This window comes from Podarcis bocagei (assembly GCF_964188305.1).
Source record: "Podarcis bocagei genome assembly, chromosome: 9".
NCBI lineage: Eukaryota > Metazoa > Chordata > Lepidosauria > Squamata > Lacertidae > Podarcis > Podarcis bocagei.
Window position 1 is genome coordinate 24,543,148 of NC_138134.1, and position 20,341 is coordinate 24,563,488.

General features: G+C 40.4%; 2 protein-coding genes across 10 annotated transcripts in view; one reads left to right on the forward strand and one right to left on the reverse strand.

Moving 5' to 3' along the window:
* Positions 1 to 20,341, reverse strand: part of EXOC1L (exocyst complex component 1 like) — a 107,567-nt gene that overhangs the window by 71,449 nt on the left and 15,777 nt on the right. The window contains exon 1 of one of the 6 annotated variants that reach the window (XM_081209179.1): positions 3,987 to 4,056. The exons of 1 other annotated variant lie outside the window; for it this stretch is intronic. The gene's annotated coding sequence lies outside the window, so the exon portion shown is untranslated. Of the gene's footprint in view, positions 1 to 3,986; positions 4,057 to 8,825; positions 9,942 to 13,185; positions 13,326 to 18,102; positions 18,296 to 20,341 lie in introns of those variants that run through there. 4 more of the 6 variants (XR_014011778.1, XR_014011779.1, XR_014011780.1 and 1 more) reach the window with 4 other exon arrangements.
* Positions 4,107 to 19,086, forward strand: NMU (neuromedin U). Of its 4 annotated transcripts, XM_081209115.1 has the most exons (10): positions 4,110 to 4,445; positions 7,751 to 7,809; positions 8,604 to 8,651; positions 8,761 to 8,820; positions 10,199 to 10,228; positions 10,342 to 10,392; positions 13,272 to 13,346; positions 16,840 to 16,893; positions 17,402 to 17,441; positions 18,630 to 19,086. In XM_081209115.1, exons 1-9 carry the CDS (start codon positions 4,262 to 4,264, stop codon positions 17,435 to 17,437), a joined length of 597 nt encoding a protein of 198 aa, XP_081065241.1. In that variant the 5' UTR covers positions 4,110 to 4,261; the 3' UTR covers positions 17,438 to 17,441; positions 18,630 to 19,086. The 4 variants fall into 4 exon arrangements, with proteins under 4 accessions (XP_081065240.1, XP_081065239.1, XP_081065241.1 ...); XM_081209116.1 differs by lacking the exon at positions 10,342 to 10,392; XM_081209113.1 differs by lacking the exons at positions 16,840 to 16,893; positions 17,402 to 17,441; positions 18,630 to 19,086 and having other exon boundaries at positions 4,108 to 4,445; positions 13,272 to 14,390.

A 20,341-nucleotide genomic window follows, 5' to 3' on the forward strand; every position in this document is an offset into this window, starting at 1 on the left:
GTCAGGTATAATGAAGTGACTTGGCTCCCCCATCAGTGCCTTTCAGAAGAATAAAATGAGAATTTGTTATGAGTTCCCCTCTTTCCAATACTGTGACCCCAGAAGAACTGCAGAGCTGAGTGTAGGTTTATCCTTGTTGAGAACCCCAATTTATTATTGTATCTCCCACTAAATTTAAATATGCAACATCATTTGCTATTATTGTCACTTTTCAAAGCAAATAAATCATTTTGTTCCACAATCTGCCTGTAAAATGAATTAATAAAGAGCATTGCAGGAAGAGGAAATGTAGCATTCCATGATATAAATAGGGTGGAAAAGGCTCGTGGTCTGTGGCTGATTGTTCAGGCTGCCCATTTCTGAATATTTCCATTTTAAAAATAATAATTAAATAATTAAATATTTTCATGAATTACAAGAGAATGTGCAATGTCTCTTTTTGTTGTTGTTCAGATGATAAAGTCTTTTTGTTACGTTCACTGTAAGACAATATGGTATTCAGAGGTAGTGGGAGAGAGTAGAGGGGAGAAGGTATTTCTGTTTTTAAAAAGCAAAATGGAGGCATATGGAAGTGCAGGTGGGGGACATGGGGTCAGCTTGGGTAGAGACAAGCAGAAGAGCAGGAAACCCCTTTTTCGTTTTTAAAATAAAAACCATTAAGACTTCCTCTATTAAGTCCTGCACAGCACTTAGAACCAAGAACTATGAACTGCAAATTACTGGGAGGCAAGACAGCTCAGCGGAAAAGCACATGTAGAAGCTCCCTACCAAGTTCAATCCCTGGCATATCTTGTTAAAAGTATCAGGTAGCAAACAATGTGAAGGAACTTTGGTGGTGCTCCCAAAGAGCTGCTGCCAGTCAGGATATATAGGACAAAGTGAGATGGGCAGGAGTCTGATCTGGAAGAAGAAAGAAGAAGAAGAAGAAGAAGAAGAAGAAGAAGAAGAAGAAGAAGAAGAAGAAGAAGAAGAAGAAGAAGAAGAAGAAGAGTAGTAGTAGTAGTAGTAGTAGTAGTAGTAGTAGTAGTAGTAGTTTGGACTTGATCCCCTTAAGGAGTCTCAAAGCAGCTTCACTCCCCTTAAGGAGTCTCAAAGCGGCTAACATTCTCCTTTCCCTTCCTCCCCCACAACAAACACTCTGTGAGGTGAGTGAGGCTGAGAGACTTCAGAGAAGTGTGACTAGCCCAAGGTTACCCAGTAGTTGCATGTGGAGGAGCAGGGAAGTGAACCTGGTTCACCAGATGACGAGTCCACCGTTCTTAACCACTACACCACGCTGGCATCCAAAGGTGGATGTCCTTTGTTCCTGCTAGATCTGCAGGTGACCACAGCACACTGAGCTCTTAAGGGTATGAGTCTGGCAGTTCCTGATTGAAACTGGACCTAAGAATTGACCAGAGATATTCTGAGTTGGCTAAAAAGAAAAGGAAGAAGCTAAACTGCAACAAGAAAGACGACTGCAGAGAAGACCTTTAGAAACATCTACTGGGAAGAAGTATTAGATGTGTGCCGAGAAGAAAGGTGCAAATGCTGGTGTGATTCCAATGCTGGTTTCAGTAGGATGAACACATGGGGCAATTTGTTCAGCAAGTGTCAGGCCAGAGCATGATATTTACATTGACTCCTGCCCATGCTATGACTTTCACACATAGGTAAGTGTAGCAAAATAAACTTTACACATGGTTTTACTTTTACCTTTGTTGGTAAATTGCCTCAAGAGTTGAGTAAACAAGTAATGATGAATTGTGATACATATGCCTGAACAAAACAGCCCTAGTGAATTATGTGTTTGCTGCATAGCATTTTAATAAGTCTCCTCTAATTTTCTCGTGATCCACTTTTTCTTCCTGTGGGTTATTAAAGTGCTTTTCGTTTCAGTTATTCTATAATGATTCCTAATGCATTAAGACATTTCACTGTTATATGGAACGTGATCAAGGTCAAGAAAAAAAGGACTATTAAATCTGTTCTTATTCAGTTTTGTATAAAATATGTAAATGTATGAAAAGGGTATTAATTAACATATGGGTGGATGTAAAAGAAAATGTGTATATCCTCATCATATTCACAGGGGACTTCAGCTGAGAAACTAGTTAACTTTTCACCATACATTAGACTAGCAGGTAAACATTAATATTGTTGAAAGCCTTATGATGTTGCTGTGATGTTGTCAAGGTGGCATTATGTTGACAGCTGATCTTCGTCTATTATAGCAGTATTTGGCACATATCCTATTATGGTAAACCAGAGACCGTGGAGAGTGCAAGTCGGGCAAGTGGTGTGAGGCAGGAGAGGGCAGCCAGGAAACAGGCAGGGTTTGTTCAAGATTAGATCTTCTGAAAACAAGGAAATAGGTCTTCAGGACCCTGGACAGAGCCCAGGAAACAAACAATTTGTTCCAACCAGGTCAGCCTCAACTGAGTCTTTTTGTGCTCTCTGAACTTGACGTCACCTCTTAGGTTTTGTCTCCCTGATGAGGAATACGAAGACTTAAGAAGGCAGCCCTCTGACCTAGAGCTTAGCACTCAAGCACGCTGCAAGCTCATGCTGCCGGCACTCATGCCCTAAATCAGTGGTTTGCAGGGCTGTTGCAGACAAGTATTCTGGCCCTGCAAAGGAACCAGGTTGTGGAGCTGTAGCCTTGGGAGATCCAGGTGCAAGGAACTTTGGCATTTTAGTCTTGGTGCTGCCGGTGTGGGAGATGGTCTTCAGCATTTTAGGCTTGGGGAGTCTCTGGTTCAGTAGTCAAAGAAAACCACGTTTTAAAAGTACATAGATGACCCTTGGGGTCCCTTTACAACTCTACTATTATATGACCTGAAGGCAGCCCTATATAGGGAATTTTTTTAATGTTGGATGTCTTACTGTGATGTTTCCATTTGCTGGAAGCCGCCTAGATTGGCTGGGGCTGCATATGAATAAACTATTACAGTGGTACCTTGGGTTAAGTACTTAATTCGTGGTGGAGGTCTGTTCTTAACCTGAAACTGTTCTTAACCTGAAGCACCACTTTAGCTAATGGGGCCTCCTGCTGCCGCTGTGCCGCCGGAGCACGATTTCTGTTCTCCTCCTGAAGCAAAGTTCTTAACTTGAGGTACTATTTCTGGGTTAATGGAGTCTGTAACCTGAAGCGTATGTAACCCGAGGTACCACTGTACTATTTTTATATGCCTGTTGTCTTATTTGCCTGGTCCCATCACCTCCTGGCAAATAGAAGGGGAAGAAATGGAGGCAGTGAGAGATTTTACTTTCTTGGCCTCCATGATCACTGCAGATGGTGACAGCAGTCACAAAATTAACGTCTGCTCCTTGGGAGAAAGGCGATGGCAAACCTAGACAGCATCTTAAAAAGCAGAGACATCACCTTGCCAACAAAGGTCCGTATAGTTAAAGCTATGGTTTTCCCAGTAGTGATGTAGGGAAGTGAGAGCTGGACCATAAAGAAGGCTGATCACGGAAGAATTGATGCTTTTGAATTATGGTGCTGGAGGAGACTCTTGAGAGTCCCATGGACTGCAAGAAGATCAAACCTCTCCATTCTTAAGGAAATCAGCCCTGAGTGCTCACTGGAAGGACAGATCGTGAAGCTGAGGCTCCAATACTACCTCATGAGAAGAGAAGACTCCCTGGAAAAGACCCTAATGTTGGGAAAGATGGAGGGCACAAGGAGAAGGGGACGACAGAGGACGAGAGGGTTGGACAGTGTTCTCGAAGCTACCAGCATGAGTTTGACCAAACTGCGGGAGGCAGTGGAAGACAGGAGTGCCTGGCGTGCTCTGGTCCATGGGGTCACGAAGAGTCGGACACGACTAAACAACGAACAAATTACTACTATTCCTTGTAATAGTCGTGGACTCCCCTCTGCTCCCTGAGGCGTCTGAGGTCGAAGTGGCTCCCACGCCCTGGGGGTGAGAACCTCCGCCCTCCCCCGGGCTTTCCAACGCCCCTCACGAGCCACCTCTTGCCACGTGCTGGAAGTCACTTACTCCCCGCCGTCGCCTCCCGCGCGCGGCGGATGATCCCAACTCCTCGGAGTCTCGCGCGGAAAGGGCGGGAAGGAGAGGCTGAGGAGGGCGGGGTGACGTGGTCGCCGTGAGTCAGGCTGATGCTGCCGCCTGCTTGCCTGCCTGCCTGGCTTCCTCATGTCCGGGAGATTTAAAAGCCCGGGCTCCTCGGACTGGGAGCAGAGCGGCGGGAAAAGCGCGCGCGCGCCAACTCGAGGGGAAGAACGCCGCGCGCGCCAAAAGCGGGGACGGAAGCCATGCAAAGGGGAAGCGCCGGCTGGCGGCGGCAAGAGAAGCCTGCGCCGCCTGCGGCCGAGGGCGGTAGCAGCAGCAGCAGCAGCACCTGCCGCCGCTCCAACCCCAGGAAGCTGCGGTCTGGCCCGGGAACTGCCTGGGCTTTGCTCCTCTTCCTCCTCGCCTTTGGGGCGAGCGCGTGCAAAGGTAAGGGCTCCGTTTCAGAGCAATGTCTCTGCAGCATCAGCACAGCATTTCTTTATGTTGGTTCAACTTCCCTGTAGGATGACAGATTCAGCTCTTACTGGGTTTAATATTGATATTAAATGCCTTTACCTTTATTACTAAAGTCGTCAATCAATGCAATTTCAGCCAGGTAAGTTCTTGTAATTACACTGTGAACATATTTCGAGCTGGTTACCTCCTAAACAAAGATCCATAAAGAGAGAGACAAACCTCTGTTTTTAAAGGGCCACCGGGCACGCACACGACGGTTTGCAGCTTTAGAAATCCCGCGCTGTTAAGGAAGGCAAAGCTTTTCAGCCCTTTGCAAAGAAGCAAAGCGACCCGGGCTTCTTTTCTGGACTCTGCATTTCGTTGGTGCAGGCTAGGCAGGCGGACACCAACAGGTAGCAGCTCTTCCCTGGTCCATTGAGATGCTAGCAGACAGCTGCAGATCTTTGGTCAGGGAGAAGAATGGAGGATTATGGTCCAGTTTACTCTATGTATGCCGTGCCCGAAAATGTCTTGCCTTTGTGCCTGATGAGGAATTATGTGAAACTCAAAAGCTGATGTCCTCTCAGACAGCCTAATAACATCCTACCCACCACAACAGTTTTATCAGTTTTGTCATTTCTTGTAATGGTATGTAGGTATGTTTGTAATGTATTGCATTTTGGCTTATACGAGACTCCAAGGCGTGTTATATGGAATTGTCCCATAAGGTGGTAGGTCAGATTTCCGCAGTCAATTTATTATAAAAATGATGTAGAGCCAATTTTAAAATCCTGTCCTGTAGTAGAAGTAAACCAGCAATAGCATTTTAGTACAGGTCGTTGTTCCCACTTTCAGAGTAAATTCTGCGGCACGTAACTGAAAGTCACCTGCGTCTACTGTAGATTAGTTAAGATCACGGTAAATGATATGTGTAGCATTTTTCTGTTCAGTGCCTGCCTGAGCATCAGCACTTTGCTGGATTTTAAACTAATGTGGGAGATAAATTTTGTAGGAAAAGTAGGATAAAAAAACAAGTGTCCTTCTTTTCTATTCACAATCCATTCTGTGGTTTAGACTCTCCCCTCCCTTGTTAAGCATGGATGGAAAATGTCTACTCTTTAATCATCCTGATTGCATGTAGGATGGGCATGTTAAAGGGTGATATAAACGACCCTGAATGAACATCTTAATAATAAAGTAGCTGTCAGTTTAATTTCAACTTCAAAGTTCAGAGGAATTTGTGCAGAGTATAGTTAGCAATCGTTTCTTCTATTCTAGTCCATTAGATTTACCAAAAGAAAAAGAAAAGGTATGGGGAAATGAACAAGAAGTTAATCCTGAACAAAGCTATTTATTTTATTCCCTTGACTTGAATGTAATACACAGGTGTAGTTTGCATCTGTAAAATGAAAGCGTGAAATGCAGAACAGAGTAACCTTCATTACTTGCTGTGTATTTCCATAGTCAACTTACTTATAATTTTGAAATCTTCATAAATATGGCAAAGAAGAAAAACATAGTAATCTAATAGTAATTTACACACTGCTATGCATAGTATAATTGTGGGCAAATAAAAATGTAAAGGAATGTTTTATTTCTGTCCTTTGTTTTCACATTACACACTGCAAAGACTGAAAGCAGCTAAAAAGTCAGAATAGACAATCTCTTTCCAAATATTAAATATGATTCTGCCCCCTCCAGTTCTTATTATCTGCCAGTGAAGATCGCTTGCCACATGAATTGGTAGTAGATATATTTCTGTAATAGCAATAAAAGTGCAGGCCACTGAAGGCAACAATTACAATTTCCATATGCTCTGAAATTTTCACTAAAAAGCTTTCCTTGTGGACAAACATTTAATTTTGGGGGTGCCCACCTGTTTTTACATCATCTCAGAAAATGGAGATTTGGAACATGCCTTTGTTGGGACAATGTCTTGTTCCAACAGGAATTTTGTATAGGAGCTTATTCATTTCTAACCAATCTGCCTAAGGAAGTATTTTTTGTTTTCCTGAGCAGGCTTAACATTCCATTTTTTTTAACTGAACAAAAATAAAAAACCCTTGTTCAATACAAAGTATCCCTGTCATTTTATGTGGAATTTAACAGGGTGCTAAATAGTAAACAGAATTAGTGACAACTTTAAATAATAATACTTTTACAGTTTCAGAAAACTTCCTTGCTTTTTTTAAAAAAAAATAAACAACTCTTTTCTGTGTGAAGCCCTCCTTGTATCTGAGATACATCATTAATATCTTTCATTTTTGTTCTTTCTGTAGCTTGAAATATTTATTTCTGAAAATGTACTTGTTTAACATATTTGCAAATTGTCTTGGTTTTGTGAGTTACATTGAAATGGCCATTGGCTACAAATAAACAAAAACCAGACCAATTGATACAGTACAGAACTTTATATTCAGTGCCTAATTGTTTGTGGTGCTGTTAAGTGCTGAATCGTAACATCATTCTCTTGTTTGTGACATTCATTAGTTTTCACTCAAATGCTCACACACAAGAGCTAGAGCTAGAGAACCCCATATTGATGTTGGCAATAGAGTGTGCCTCCAGGGGTGAAGTCAAACCCTGTTGCTTTTGCTCTGTTAGCAGCTCTGAAGTGACCTCTCCAGGGCACAAGCCTGGGCAGTGTGTATGGAGGTCCTGGGCTGCCTATACAACAAGACCCCCCTCTTGACCTCACTGATGTGGTCCAAAGGAAAGCAGAACAATATGTTTGGCACCAGCTTGGCAGCAGGAGTTGCTAGAAGGAGGTGTACAAGTCACCATCCTTAGGGTTTGTGTAGGGTTTACTCCTTAGCTTCTTCTTCTACTGAAGACATCCAACAAGGCAGCAGAGGTTTCAGATCAGAGTTTTCCTTCTCCTAAATGGGCTACCTTCCCAGGTTGACAAGCCCCACCTGCCCCTTTACAGCATATGCAAAAACCATCTTCTTGAATGTTGGACCCACTATTGGTGTCATTCACTCAATCCACTGGAACTTGTCTTCACATGCAGGGGAAGTCCTTAACTTACCAAGGGTTTGAGACCTATTGGCTTGCCCTCTCCTGGTTTAGATGGCCACTCAAAGTTGTTCCTGGGGTGTGGCCGTTGTTGCATGCTGACAGCTTCTAGGAGCCACAGGTGAGAGCTGAATTCAGGTTGGGGACCAAAGGTGGACAAACTACCCCAGAAGGAGCATGATGTGTCCCCCACCAGAGGTACTACCCCTCCACTAACACCACAGAGAACCCCGTATTATAAATAATATTATGAACAAGCAATTAATTCTAATTTCCAGGTGCACCGATGGCACCCCATGTTCTACAAGGAGAACCAGATTTGCAGTTATCAAATGAGGTACAGTGAAATATCTTCTGTACTGTTTGTTTAGTTTTTTATTTTAGAAAAGGCATTTATTTTTATCATTATTATTATTATTAGCACACCTGCTGTAGTTCCTTAAGAACAATATATGTTATCTTTATTTGAAAGGAGCAATCTGCTTTCCAATACAAGAATGGCATGGTAAGGCTGTCGGCAATGCAAGATAGTGTGCGCATCACACTTCCACGGTGCAGATTGAAGGAGCACAAGTGACACTTTAGAACAGCTGTGGCTGAATATTGCCAGTAAAAGAGCTTGTATCCTGACGAGATTTAACAAGAACAGAACAACTAATGTTCATGCTTTCAGGAATTAGGCTCTTAGCTCTTTTCAGGCTTAAACCTTTACTCTGGTTAGATTTTGTTGTTGGTGTTGCACTTAAGATGGGTCTTAATATTAGCGTCAAAAGTTCTGTTCTCTGATCTGTCAGATAAGATCTGGCTAGTGTCTCTCAAGGACGGACTTCTCATGTGTATTACACAGGACTTGGTGTTGCCAAATGCTCCTAATCTTACGCTAAAATGCTTGAGTGAGCTCTGAGTTGCTGTTTCGTGAAGGCTTGTCACAACGTTGGGTGCAAACTCCTCTTTAGGAAGAGGTGTCCAGTTGTCTGGCTTTCGGAGGGGTGGTGGTGGTGGTAAGCCTTCATTCTCTGTCAACTTAATATTAAAAATTATGGGACCTCACATAAAAGTCAACATGTTATTTTACTATTTTGCTTCTTTTTCAATCCTATGCTATGTTTGCTCTCTTGTCTATATTTACAGATAGATGATGTGTGCTCTACTTACCTGGTCAGGGATACTCCATCTCAGGTCAGTCCAGTTTAATAATAATACAAATATGCTAAATTTGTCAAAGTAGGTGCTATTGCTTCATTTATCACATACCTCATATTCTTCTCTCTCCCCCCCCCCCCTTTAGTCCTCTAATACATTGGAAGAACTTTGCTATATGATTCTGGAACTTCTACACAAAGCTCAGGTAAATCCACTTAACATTTTATTTCCGAAACATTGCTGCCAGCATATTTTGTACAGTGTAGGGCATTGCAATTGTGCAGTTCAGTGTATACTAAATACTGATACAATTCTCAGCATTGTGGCTCTCTGGCAGCAAGTGCTTCAGGGCTCTTTGCAGAAAACTAGGTTTACTTACACGGTAGCAAAACTGCTCTTTGATGTCTGAGAAGTAGTACAGATGCAAAGCTATGTGTTGCTGTTTCTCTAGAAAGTCTAATAGAACAGAATGTGTGCCAGCTGGCGGTTTGGAGTCCGCTTATTACTAATCAATACTGTTAACATTTTGCAGTTGGGAATTTGTGTGTACTTTCAGCTCAATAATTCCTTGGTTGCTTAAAAACAGAACAAACCCTTAGTGGAAAGATGGGCCACTTTACCTTCATAAGACTCATAGACTAATCTTGTGTCTCCCCTCTCTTTCAACATTTTTTGAGATGATGGTGCCCTTGGTGTGCAATTTAGAATTTTATCTCAGTTACCATGTTCTATAAACAAGGTTTCTGGTGCTAGTGGGCTATATAGGGCAGCTACAAAGATAAGCTAGTGTGTGTGGACTGTATCAAGAGAGAGATATCAGAATCCAGAGGGTGTTAGCTGGATAAGATAAGATTTCTAGGGACAAGTCTTTAGTGCCCAGTATAGCTTGTTCTCCCCAGGACAAAATATTACCCTGAGGTAAGATGTATTCTACAATTATCCTTGGAATACTTTCATGATATAATTCTACTTCACATTGTAGTTTTTGTTATTATAATGGTAGAACTTTCTGAGAAAGTGTGCCATTCCCCGCAACTATTGCATTCTGTAAGAAACTGAAACCAAAACCAATAAGGAGAGTATGAAATGCACAGAAATATTGGCAATGTATTAGGTGGAGTATTGTGTTTCAGTAATTATTCGTTCTTGATTGTGGTTTCACGGCCCAAATTATCTTGCAGAATTATCTAAAGCCATTGCCTGTCTCTGTAAAGCAGTTGTCGCATTCCATGTAGACTCAGACTTCTGAACCAATTGCAGTGAACAGCCAGATGACAGTTCTGGGCAAAAATATTGATTCCGTATGGTTTCTGTGGAGTATAGCTACTGTGGAGAAGAAATGAATATAAAATACTTAAAATCTTAAACAGTTAATGGTGCAATCCTATGCATGTTAACTCAGAAGCAAATCCCAGAAGTAAATTTAATGGAGCTGAGTAATCTCAAATAAAAGTGCCTAGGATTGCAGACCCAATCAACAATTCCTAAGATACCAAAAATGATAAGTACTGTACCATGCTATTTTGTTTTCCCCAAAAGTCCACTCCTTGGTTGTTGAAAGTCTTTGCCAATTATTTCCACAGGAGTCAGATGAAAAGGACAACACCAAAAGAGTAAGCTCCTTGTTTTTTAAAAATGTTTCTTTTATTGTGTGTTAACTGTCTCAAAAATCATTACATTATTAATCTGTTTCAAAGTAAAATCCACTTTTAATTTCTTTGAACAGTTCTTATTCCATTATTCTAAGACCCATGACACAGGCAACTCAGACAATCTGGTAAGTTGAACTGCCCATTCCCCTGTGAGTAAAGACAACATGATATTATCATTATCATTGGGGCTTCAGTTGATTCCGCCTGATATTGAATTCCTAATCTGTAAAAAGTTTTTAAAACCAAGAACCAATCTTGCTTATAGCCTAGTTACAACATATGAAAGCTAAATGTGAATGCCAGAGGTTCTAAATTTAGTAAAACTTGTATAATTAAAAAAAGGAAAGAAATGGATGCCGAGTGACAGACATATATGGAACTGACTAAAGACATATCTGAGGTAATCATAATCCAAACATTTAAAAGTTAAAGCCGAGTTAAAGCTAAATAGTCTTCTAATACAAATTAATGTTTTTATTCTAAAACGCAATAAAGCTAATACTAGTTCCTTTATTAAGGATTCCAGCTACAAAAAAAGATAGTGTGAATTCTAAAATAAATTTTTCTTCAGAAAGAACAGTTTATAATATTTCTTTTTGGGGGTTTTATCATAAACAAACAAACAAGAAATATCCTATATGCAAACATAATGGAATAAAATTTTACATAAGGTCTTTCTTTTAAAGTTCCACCAAAACACCAGTCACATACACACACAATCTGTCCTGTGTTTTACATTAAAGTTTGTATCTGTTTACTTACTGTTCATTTTGTAACATAATCAGTGTTCTATGTTTATTGCCACTGTTGTCTGATTCCTTCATACCAGTAGACAATATAATGGATTTCTTGTTCCAGCATATTACTAAAATGTTATATAGAAATATTTTGTAGCAAAAAGTGACAAAGCTGTCACGAATTTACAATTTCTTTGGGGTTTATATCTTGGCAGCTACTTTGTGTCTTAATAATTCAATGTTGCAGTCCCATAGAAGTTGTACATTTTATTATGTTAAGCTTATCACCAAGCTTATACACCAATGGAAATTCGCATACATTTTAAAACATACATTAAATAAGCTGGGCTTTTGATTTCTCACAGTATTTGAGTAAATAACCCCACACAAATCTTTTGATAAAAGTAATTATATTAGAACCACACCTAACTCATTACGAAATCACAGAATAAGAAGATGTATTTTATCTTTAGCTTTGAACCTCATGGGTGCAGAATAGACCATTATGCAATTAATATATTTAGCGAATGGTTATATATCTGCTGCATGAAATGTTTTGCATTTTTTAAACAAGAATATAAATGTAATATTTTTGAAAAACATTATGTGCAGTGCTGTTCAGTTATGCCCTGACCACTAACAGATGCTGCATGTATATTGGGAGCACTTGCGGAGCGGCTTATTCTGATTTGGGATTCAGGTTTGTAGGGCAACAAAAATTTAGGCTTGAGGTTTCCTGAGGGAAGTGAGGAAAGCAGTAGAGCAGAATGTACCTAGACTGATGTTGAAATCCTATACACCTTTACTCAGTGTGGCTTACAGACTTGTTTAGGAATGCACTGTAAGGAATGAAGAAGAGCAGGAGGTAAGGAAGCCCAGAATTGTTTCAACTGTGGCCAGCAACTGCTGCTTTTTAGCAGTATTATTATAATGATTATTTATTGAATTTATATGGCTCCCTATACATGCAGGTCTCAGGGCAGTTCACAGAATAAAATCAAAATAGAAAACCGCAAAATGCATAATCAAAATAAAAACAACAACAATTCCATCAACATCTACCTTGGCTGTGTGCCTTCAGACTAACTTAGCATATTGAAGTTGAGTTGCCATTTAAGTATTTTGGCCTCACTGAAGCTTCAGCTTCAGCTTTTCTTTTAAATATTGTACCTTGTATTGTGGAGGGTTTCTGGAAGGGGGCATATAGATTGTGGGGTTCCGTGCAGGATAAAGGGACACTACTCCTTGATTAATAAGGCAAGTTCTTCTTTGTGACCAAGACGAAGAATTATGTATGAAATGCTATTAAACAGATATGCTAGTGCAATGAGTTCTGCATGCATAATATAAATTCCCCTCTCCTCTCTTCTCCCTATGTGCTCCCTGTGCCCTCCCCAAAGCCTTGTGGTTACATGCAGAACATATTTAGGGAGTATGTGTACATGCAGGTGAGAGAAGAGGGTGGGAAAGTTCCTTTGCAGAGCCAAATGTTCTTGCACTACAAGATCTGTTCAGTTGGATGCTGCTTGGATTTATGAGTTCTTCCTGGGTTTGCAAACTTTTCCTGTCTGGATATCTAGGAACTTGGCATTATCCTGAGATTGTTCACCTAGCAAGAAACCATAGGGAGCTTTATCTAATGTCTGTGGTGTTAGATGGCTCATGGCAACAAGCAGAGGCAGCTCATCCCATTTCACTGCCTGAGGTGAAACAGGAAAGTGCACACACTGCACACCACCCTCTTTGCTGCCCTTGCCAAAGCCTCGCTTACTGGGGTCACAGAGCTTCTGGTGAGATCTCATGAGAGCCCCACAAGAAGTCACGGAAGCCTCTGGAGGTACCTGTGTGATCTTGTAGGGTTCTTGTGAGATCTTGCCAGAATGGAGAATCCATTGTAGCTGCTTCTCCGGAGGCAAGAAGGTGTGTGTCCATGGATTCCGCTACCTGAGGCCCTGACAACAAACACTCAGCTATCATTTGCTTTTGCAAGCAGTGCATCTTGCATACCCATGTCAAGCTTGCAACAAACACAGGAATGGTACTTGTTGACGCTAGTTATTTCCTCATCAAAGAAGCTTATGCAGGAAATAGCAACATCAGAAACAACTATGGAAATGTCTAAAAGTATTGTCCCATCAAACGTCTTCCATCTTTTGCTTTGTGTGCTCTGTTTTTGAGTCAGTGCTGCAGTGAAGGGTTTTGTTTGTTGGTGTTTATACATCCTGGATTTCATTGTCTTTCATGTGTCTGTATTCATATCCTCTCAGTTGTCTGTCCTGCATCCTTTGCTGCAACTTGTTCCACAACTGCATGAGAGGAGACTGAAGAGATACAAAGCAGACGTATGTAACGATCCATTTTTCTTTCTAAAACATGCTGTTTGTTATTCTGTATCATTATACCGTCTTTCAAGATTGACTGATACAGTCTTTGTGCTTTCTTTAAAGCACGGCATTATTCTGCATGTTTCATCTTCAGAAGAGTTACGTGTATGTTGTTATATGTCATTTTAGAAAGTTACATAAACTGGAAAAATCTAATAATTGACCATTTTATACATCTAAAGAATTGTATTATCTTTCCTTTTGAATGGTTGGATTTGAGGTTGTGTTATGCTGGTTGAAATTAAGGATTGTAATAATGTCGTTCAAAGGGCTAGTCCTATGTGGGGACAGCATCTTATAGGATCAGGCTTAATATCCTGGTACCAAGCCTGCACGGAACAATATTAGTGCTCTTCAGCCTGTCCTGTGACCTGATCTTTGACCCTGGTAATAGCAGCAAAAGTGGCACTGTTGAACCTTGATTTATCCCTGCTAGTATTTTATTAAAGCCACGGGCAGTGGGGGAGACAAGGGCTAGCAGAAGTGAACTAACAGTGATCAGTCAGAACAGTGATCATCTTACTTGCCTGAATATGTGATTTCAGGCCACTCTGCCTATCATAGCCACCTGTAGGAGGCACAGACATTGGTACAAATTTTAGTTTTGTCAGTATCCATTAGAATTTCTTGCACTAATTAGATGTCTCTGCCACAGCTTTGAATAGGTACTAGATTTCCTTGGAGCAAAATGCAAATTTGTTAGATGACTCGCAGTCTCATAGGGTCCACTGGGAACAATCAATTCCACGCTATAGGGCATTGGACTGGGTAGATTCTTTTCTTTTCTTTTCAAGGCCACTGGTTTCATCTAGCATATGTTTTTTTTACTTGGAAAAGCAACTAAAGAATAGATCTGCCAGTAAGTTGTGAAATATCCTTTCTGAGATACTCAGCTCTATTACTTTGGACCGAAAAGTCCAGTAATTGAAAATCCAATTTATTTCATTCTTAAAAGCAGAGCTGCCAGGATAAGTAAAGGTAAAGGGACCCCTGACCATTAGGTCCAGTCGTGGCCGACTCTGGGGTTGCGGCGCTCATCTCACTTTATTGGCCAAGGAAGCCGGCATACAGCTTCCGGGTCATGTGGCCAGCATGACTAAGCCGCTTCTGGCAAACCAGAGCAGCGCATAGAAACGCTGTTTACCTTCCCGCTGGAGTGGTACCTATTTATCTACTTGCACTTTGATGTGCTTTTGAACTGCTAGGTTGGCAGGAGCAGGGACTGAGCAACGGGAGCTCACCCTGTCGCGGGGATTCGAACCGCTGACCTTCTGATCAGCAAGTCCTAGGCGCCACCCGTGTCCCTTGCTGCCAGGATAGCTGCTTTTAAATTAAGAGAATTTAAACTATGAATCACATCACCAGGAAAAAAAGAGAGATTTAAATTTGTTTTTGTAATGCATGCATTTTTGGAATAAGAGTGCCTTCTAGTTGCTGGCTATAACAGCCTCACCAAGTCACCAAGTTTGAATCTTCAAGAGCCAGCTAGTTTCCTGAGGTGTGATACCATAAAAAACACTGGGTGGAATATTGCCACATCCTATCCGTTTTTAAGATGCTATTCATTTAATTAAACTTCAGATGTATATGAATAGCTACTCCCTTCTTCCTCTCCTTTCAGAGCTTCAAATTCAGTCAGTTCTAATCCCATGAGGTACTGAAAAAACAACTAAAATAAGAACTATCCAACTCTACAATTCAATGATTCTATTTTGTCGCTTGCCTTTAAGAGGAGAAATCAGAACAAATGATTTTGTATGTGACCTACTAATAAATATTTCAGAACTCCTTTTACCATGTTAAAAGGAAAATGATGCAAACAGCCAATACATACTTAACACTATCACGGCCTGAGGTTATCAGATTTTGATTGGAAGCAGTTAACTAGAAGGCAAAGAGGAAAGCAATCTGCTTAGCACAAATGCTAAAACTGTGAAGAGAACACTGTGTCTAGCTGATAAAAAGTTGTATAATGGAATCAAGGCAGGCTGCTAGCATGCATTAACAATTTAATAGAAAATACCTGCCGTGCCCTTTGAGGAAATAGCAAGACATACAAGATGTATTTGAAATTATTTTATTAATTAAAAGAGCAAGCCATTTTATAAGGAATGACTTGCAAGACTGAAAAGGAGTCCTGCTTGTGCCCTTTAGATAATCATATTTGCAATTTATGTGTTGAATTCAATATTTGTAGAAGCGTCTTTAATCTAACAGGGGCCTCTGCTCATAGAACATGCAATTTTTGCCAATTCTCTTTTCCCCTGCTGCCCCCCGTACCTTCAACATGCTTCTGGAGAGCCCACCAATCCTTAAGAGCAGATTTTGGGTGGGGGAGCACAGAATATTGCAGGGGAAGAGAGTGTTGGCAAAAATCACTTTCTTTCTTCTTCATGTAGAGCAGTGGTTGCCAATTGCTGCTCCGTGGACCCTAGGGGTCTAGGTAACCCACCCAGGGGGTCCTTGGCACCATTCACATAATAAAAACTACTAGGGGTCTGCACTACTTAGCTAATTGGGAAACCAGAAAATCAAAAACCCTTCCAGAAATGGAATGGCACAGTTCAGTTCAACCCACTGAATATCTGAATTTCACATTTTATTAGGCATATGCTCCTAACTTTTAAAAAGTCATTCAGTTTCCTTGCTACAGCTTTTGCAGGTATACTGATTAACTGCACTGCCTAACTTCTGAGAATATTGTACCTAATATAACAGAGTGCTGGTGTGGGTGCTTTGCTATACAGATCACTTGCCTCTTATGCAAGGGTTGTCTTCTGGGAATAGCACATAAAGCCGGAATTACAGATAGTAAAACAAAAAACCTGGAATAGCCCCCGCACAAAAAATCTTACCTTCCGGAGCTGGCACACCAAACATGTCTTACCTGCTCCCCTAAGCAAGGCAAAGAGCTTTTAATATTAATATTAATAGCTACTCTTACTGGGTTGTCTTCCTGCATACTTCTTTTTCTGGAATTATTTTCTTCCTTATAGATTGAGAAAAAGCTAAATTGTGTGTGTATATTTCTTTTTTTTACTCATTCATTAAATAATTAAGAAGATTTATGTATATTTTTTATTATACCGAGTCACAGTAATAGAAAGAAGCTTGTCACTGTTTCTCATTCCAATTTCAGACAAACAAAGTGTAGATTTCCACAAATCTATGTATTTGTTGAAGTAACTGACAGCTTCTTTTGTTTGCCTATTTTTATTCCTCTTTCTAAAGCGTCACCAAAAGTAGGCTGGACTCTTCACCCAACCCTGCCACTAGCCATAGCACAAATCCTAGAGATATGCAATCATTATAAATTTATATTATATTATTTATTAATTTTTAAATAAGAAAATTCCCAATATTTCATGCTGTTTATGACCACTTGTGTTGCAGCATAAATTGTTGTTACATTGCGACTCATGTGTTGTTTTGAAATCTATTCTCTTTTCAGGAAGAACTTCGAATACCTGGAGGAATTCAAAGTAGGGGCTACTTTATCTTCCGGGTGTGTATTTTTTGTTTGTAATATGCTGGTGATTTTGAAACAAACAAATTCAAGCATTTTAGAATCCACTTTAAATTTGTTTAAATTTTTGTTCACCTTTACATCTGTCCTTTAGGTGAACTAGAAACTAAGAGACGTGTGGTGAATGCGGTGGAACTCTTAGAATATTTTAACTGGGATTTATATATTGTAATGTTTGAAGTATAAATTTGGTATTATTGATTATGAAAAGTATTTTCCTTTCCTTTTTTTCTTTTCTTTTGTCTCTTTTCTTTTCTAGTCTACATGTTAGAAAATACGTAGACAAATGTGTTTACAGTGCTATGTATTGATTTTTGTTTCTATTTCTTTTTTCTTTTTATTTTCTTGTAATATTTAATAAAAACTAATAAAAATAAATAAATAAAATTGTTTAAATTTTTGAATCGATTTTAGTGGGCTACTCAGTTAAAATTCTTTTTAAAGTATTCAACAAGACATTACTTATCTGACATTATTTCTTTTCCAGCCACGCAATGGAAGGAGATCTGCTACATTTCGTTAAAATGGTATAAACCTTAATTTTTCACTCAGAACAGACTTTGAGCAATCATTCTATCTGTACAGAAAATAGTCTAAAATCCACATTTTAAAAAGCAAGCAACAGAGTTGTAGTGCCAGGAAAAGTTGTAAATGAAAATTATACTATTCTACTGGATGAAAGTGTCAATAAACAAGTAGATAAGGGTTAATCAATCAATATATATACACCAAATGTTTAAGAATTTTTGCCATGAAACAAAAATGAAACACTGAAATAAGCATTGTTGTGTCATCAAAAACAGAATATATAGCATGGGCTAAGTCGCAGGCATGGCCAGATGGTTCCCATCATCCCTGACCACTGGTCCTGTTAGCTAGGGAGGGCGGGAGTTGTGGTCCCAAAACATCTGGAGGGCCAAGTTTGGCCATGCCCGGTTAAGATATAGAACTGGCCCTACACATCCCACACGGCCTAGGCAGAATTCATATGGCCGGGTCAGTATGCAGTTTGGTTATTTGTTTGTTTGTTTTATTAGCCCACCTTTCACCTTAAGATCCAACAGCATGCTATATTACAGTTTCCAGCATAGCATTAAGCTAGCAATAATATCTGCATTATTGCTGTGATGACTTCTTAGAATCAGGCTACCAAAATTTAAATTTAATAGTGACTTGCCCCCTTTAAAAAAAAAAAAATTACAGAGCAGATTATTTTAAGTCCAGCCCCTGCCCACCTCAGTGCAATGTTGAATGCATTTAATGTATTCTGGGGACTGCGATCACGTGGCTCAAATGCCATGAAGTCTCTGTATCCTCGGGGCTTTTGGTTCTCACAGATCCACCTGGCTTCAACAGCTTGTTTGACATTGGTCATACAGTGCTGGAGGGAAGAGGGATTTGCTGCCTTCATCTCCACTTGATTGCAAAGCTGGAACCCCCCTGCTCTACCCACAGATAGAACCAGCCAATGGGAGAGAGACAAATGACGCACCTGGCCATAGTTCTCCTGGGCTGTTCTGGGCAAGACATGATTATTGGGTGGGATGTGTCTGTGATGGCAAGGGATCTCTTAAGACATTTCAGGAGTCTAAACCAGTTCAAAAATGGAACTTCCATCCCCTGACACTGCCAGTCTATATATGTCCTTTGCCAGGATTGTAACAATTTTTAAAGTCACTACCCATTATATAATTGAACATTTTTATCTTTTCCAGGATTCTTCAGCCTCGCCCCTAAAATCATCACAGGATTGCAGACAAGATGGGCATTCTTTATATGTAAAATGCGCCCTCTCTCTCTTTCTTTTTAGATACTTCATCCACTATGTACATTTCTTATAATTAAAAAAAATGCAGTGTAACCCTATGCATGTTGACGAACAAGTAAGTTTCGGTGTGTTTAATGGAGCTTACTCTCAAATAAGTCAGCATAGGATTGCAGCCTAAGGTGCAGTTGTTTCTTTCCGAAGTATCTTAAAATAATTCTGTTTCCTCATCTCATGTTCTTTGCAACTATGTGTGTAATAAAATTGAAAACAAAATACTGTTGGTGTTAAGATTGTTGCATGCAAAATACCTCGAACATAGCAGTATTGCTACACGTGGTGTGTTCCCTCTCACCACCTTTTGTTGTAAATAAAGACACTCTGTAGAGAGTTGTTTTTAATGAGAATTTTCCAGTTTTTAATGTCATACTTTCAAGGTTTGGGTCTTATGGTTTGCAATTATGGTTAAGTGCTTTTGTTATATAAACCAGCATGCTAATATCTAACATGAAATCAAATGGGCCCTTCTTGCATACTGTGATATTTCTGCTAGTGGAGCAACAGAGCAGTGGAACTATAGTCAATGAAATTTAGCAGTGGGTAAAACTTTCAAAGAGGAGAACGGGTGCCATGAATTAGAATCACATTTAGAAAGCACATCTAACAATAGCTAGTTATTCAGCTAACTGGATCCATTATTTCCAGAGGGATTTACCGTAGTTTACTGTAGCAAAAACAAGAGCCCTGTGGCCCCTTAAAGATATATTAAGTAAGCCCTTTGTCATTGTGCAGAGCTTATTTTGTGTTAGGAGTCACCTGAGGGTTAGGCTTGGGGGCTGGGATTAGTGTTAATGACATAGCTGTTGAATAAGGTACCCCTGCCCGTACGGGCCAGTCTTGCCAGACTCTAGGGTTGTGCACTCATCTCACTCTATAGGCCGGGAGCCAGCGCTGTCCGCAGACACTTCCGGGTCACGTGGCCAGCGTGACAAGCTGCATCTGGCGAGCCAGCGCAGCACACAGAACGCCGTTTACCTTCCCGCTGGTAAGCGGTCCCTGTTTATCTACTTGCACCCAGAGGTGCTTTCAAATTGCTAGGTTGGCAGGCGCTGGGACCGAACGACAGGAGCGCACCCCGCTGCGGGGATTCGAACCGCCGACCATGTGATCGGCAAGTCCTAGGCGCTGAGGTTTTACCCACAGCGCCACCTGCGCCCCCTAGCTGTTGAATACATGAAGTTAAAATAAGTGCCTTTGTTCATGTGTTCTGGGTATCTCTCCTACCACCAAGTAACCACAATATGCCACCATACATCAGGGCATTGGGAAATAGTTTTGCCAGCTGACAAGCCAATCCAAGCATGGCTGGATTATATCATTAAAAATCAAGCAGAATCTTCGCTTCAAATTGTGCCCACCATGTATATAAAAAAAGCTGGCGATACCAGTTTGCAGAATGAACGCACCTTTAACAATTATGCATTTTTACATTTTTTGTATGTATATATATTTTTATATCTACACCTACCTACCTCCTTTTTCTCTTCTCTTGTTTCTAATGTTAAGCCTACAGTGCCAGGGTTGACTGATTTATTGGCCAAAATGTTGATGGCTGTTGAAAGAGCAGGCATCCTTGTTTTGTAGCGCCAAACAATTGTGTCC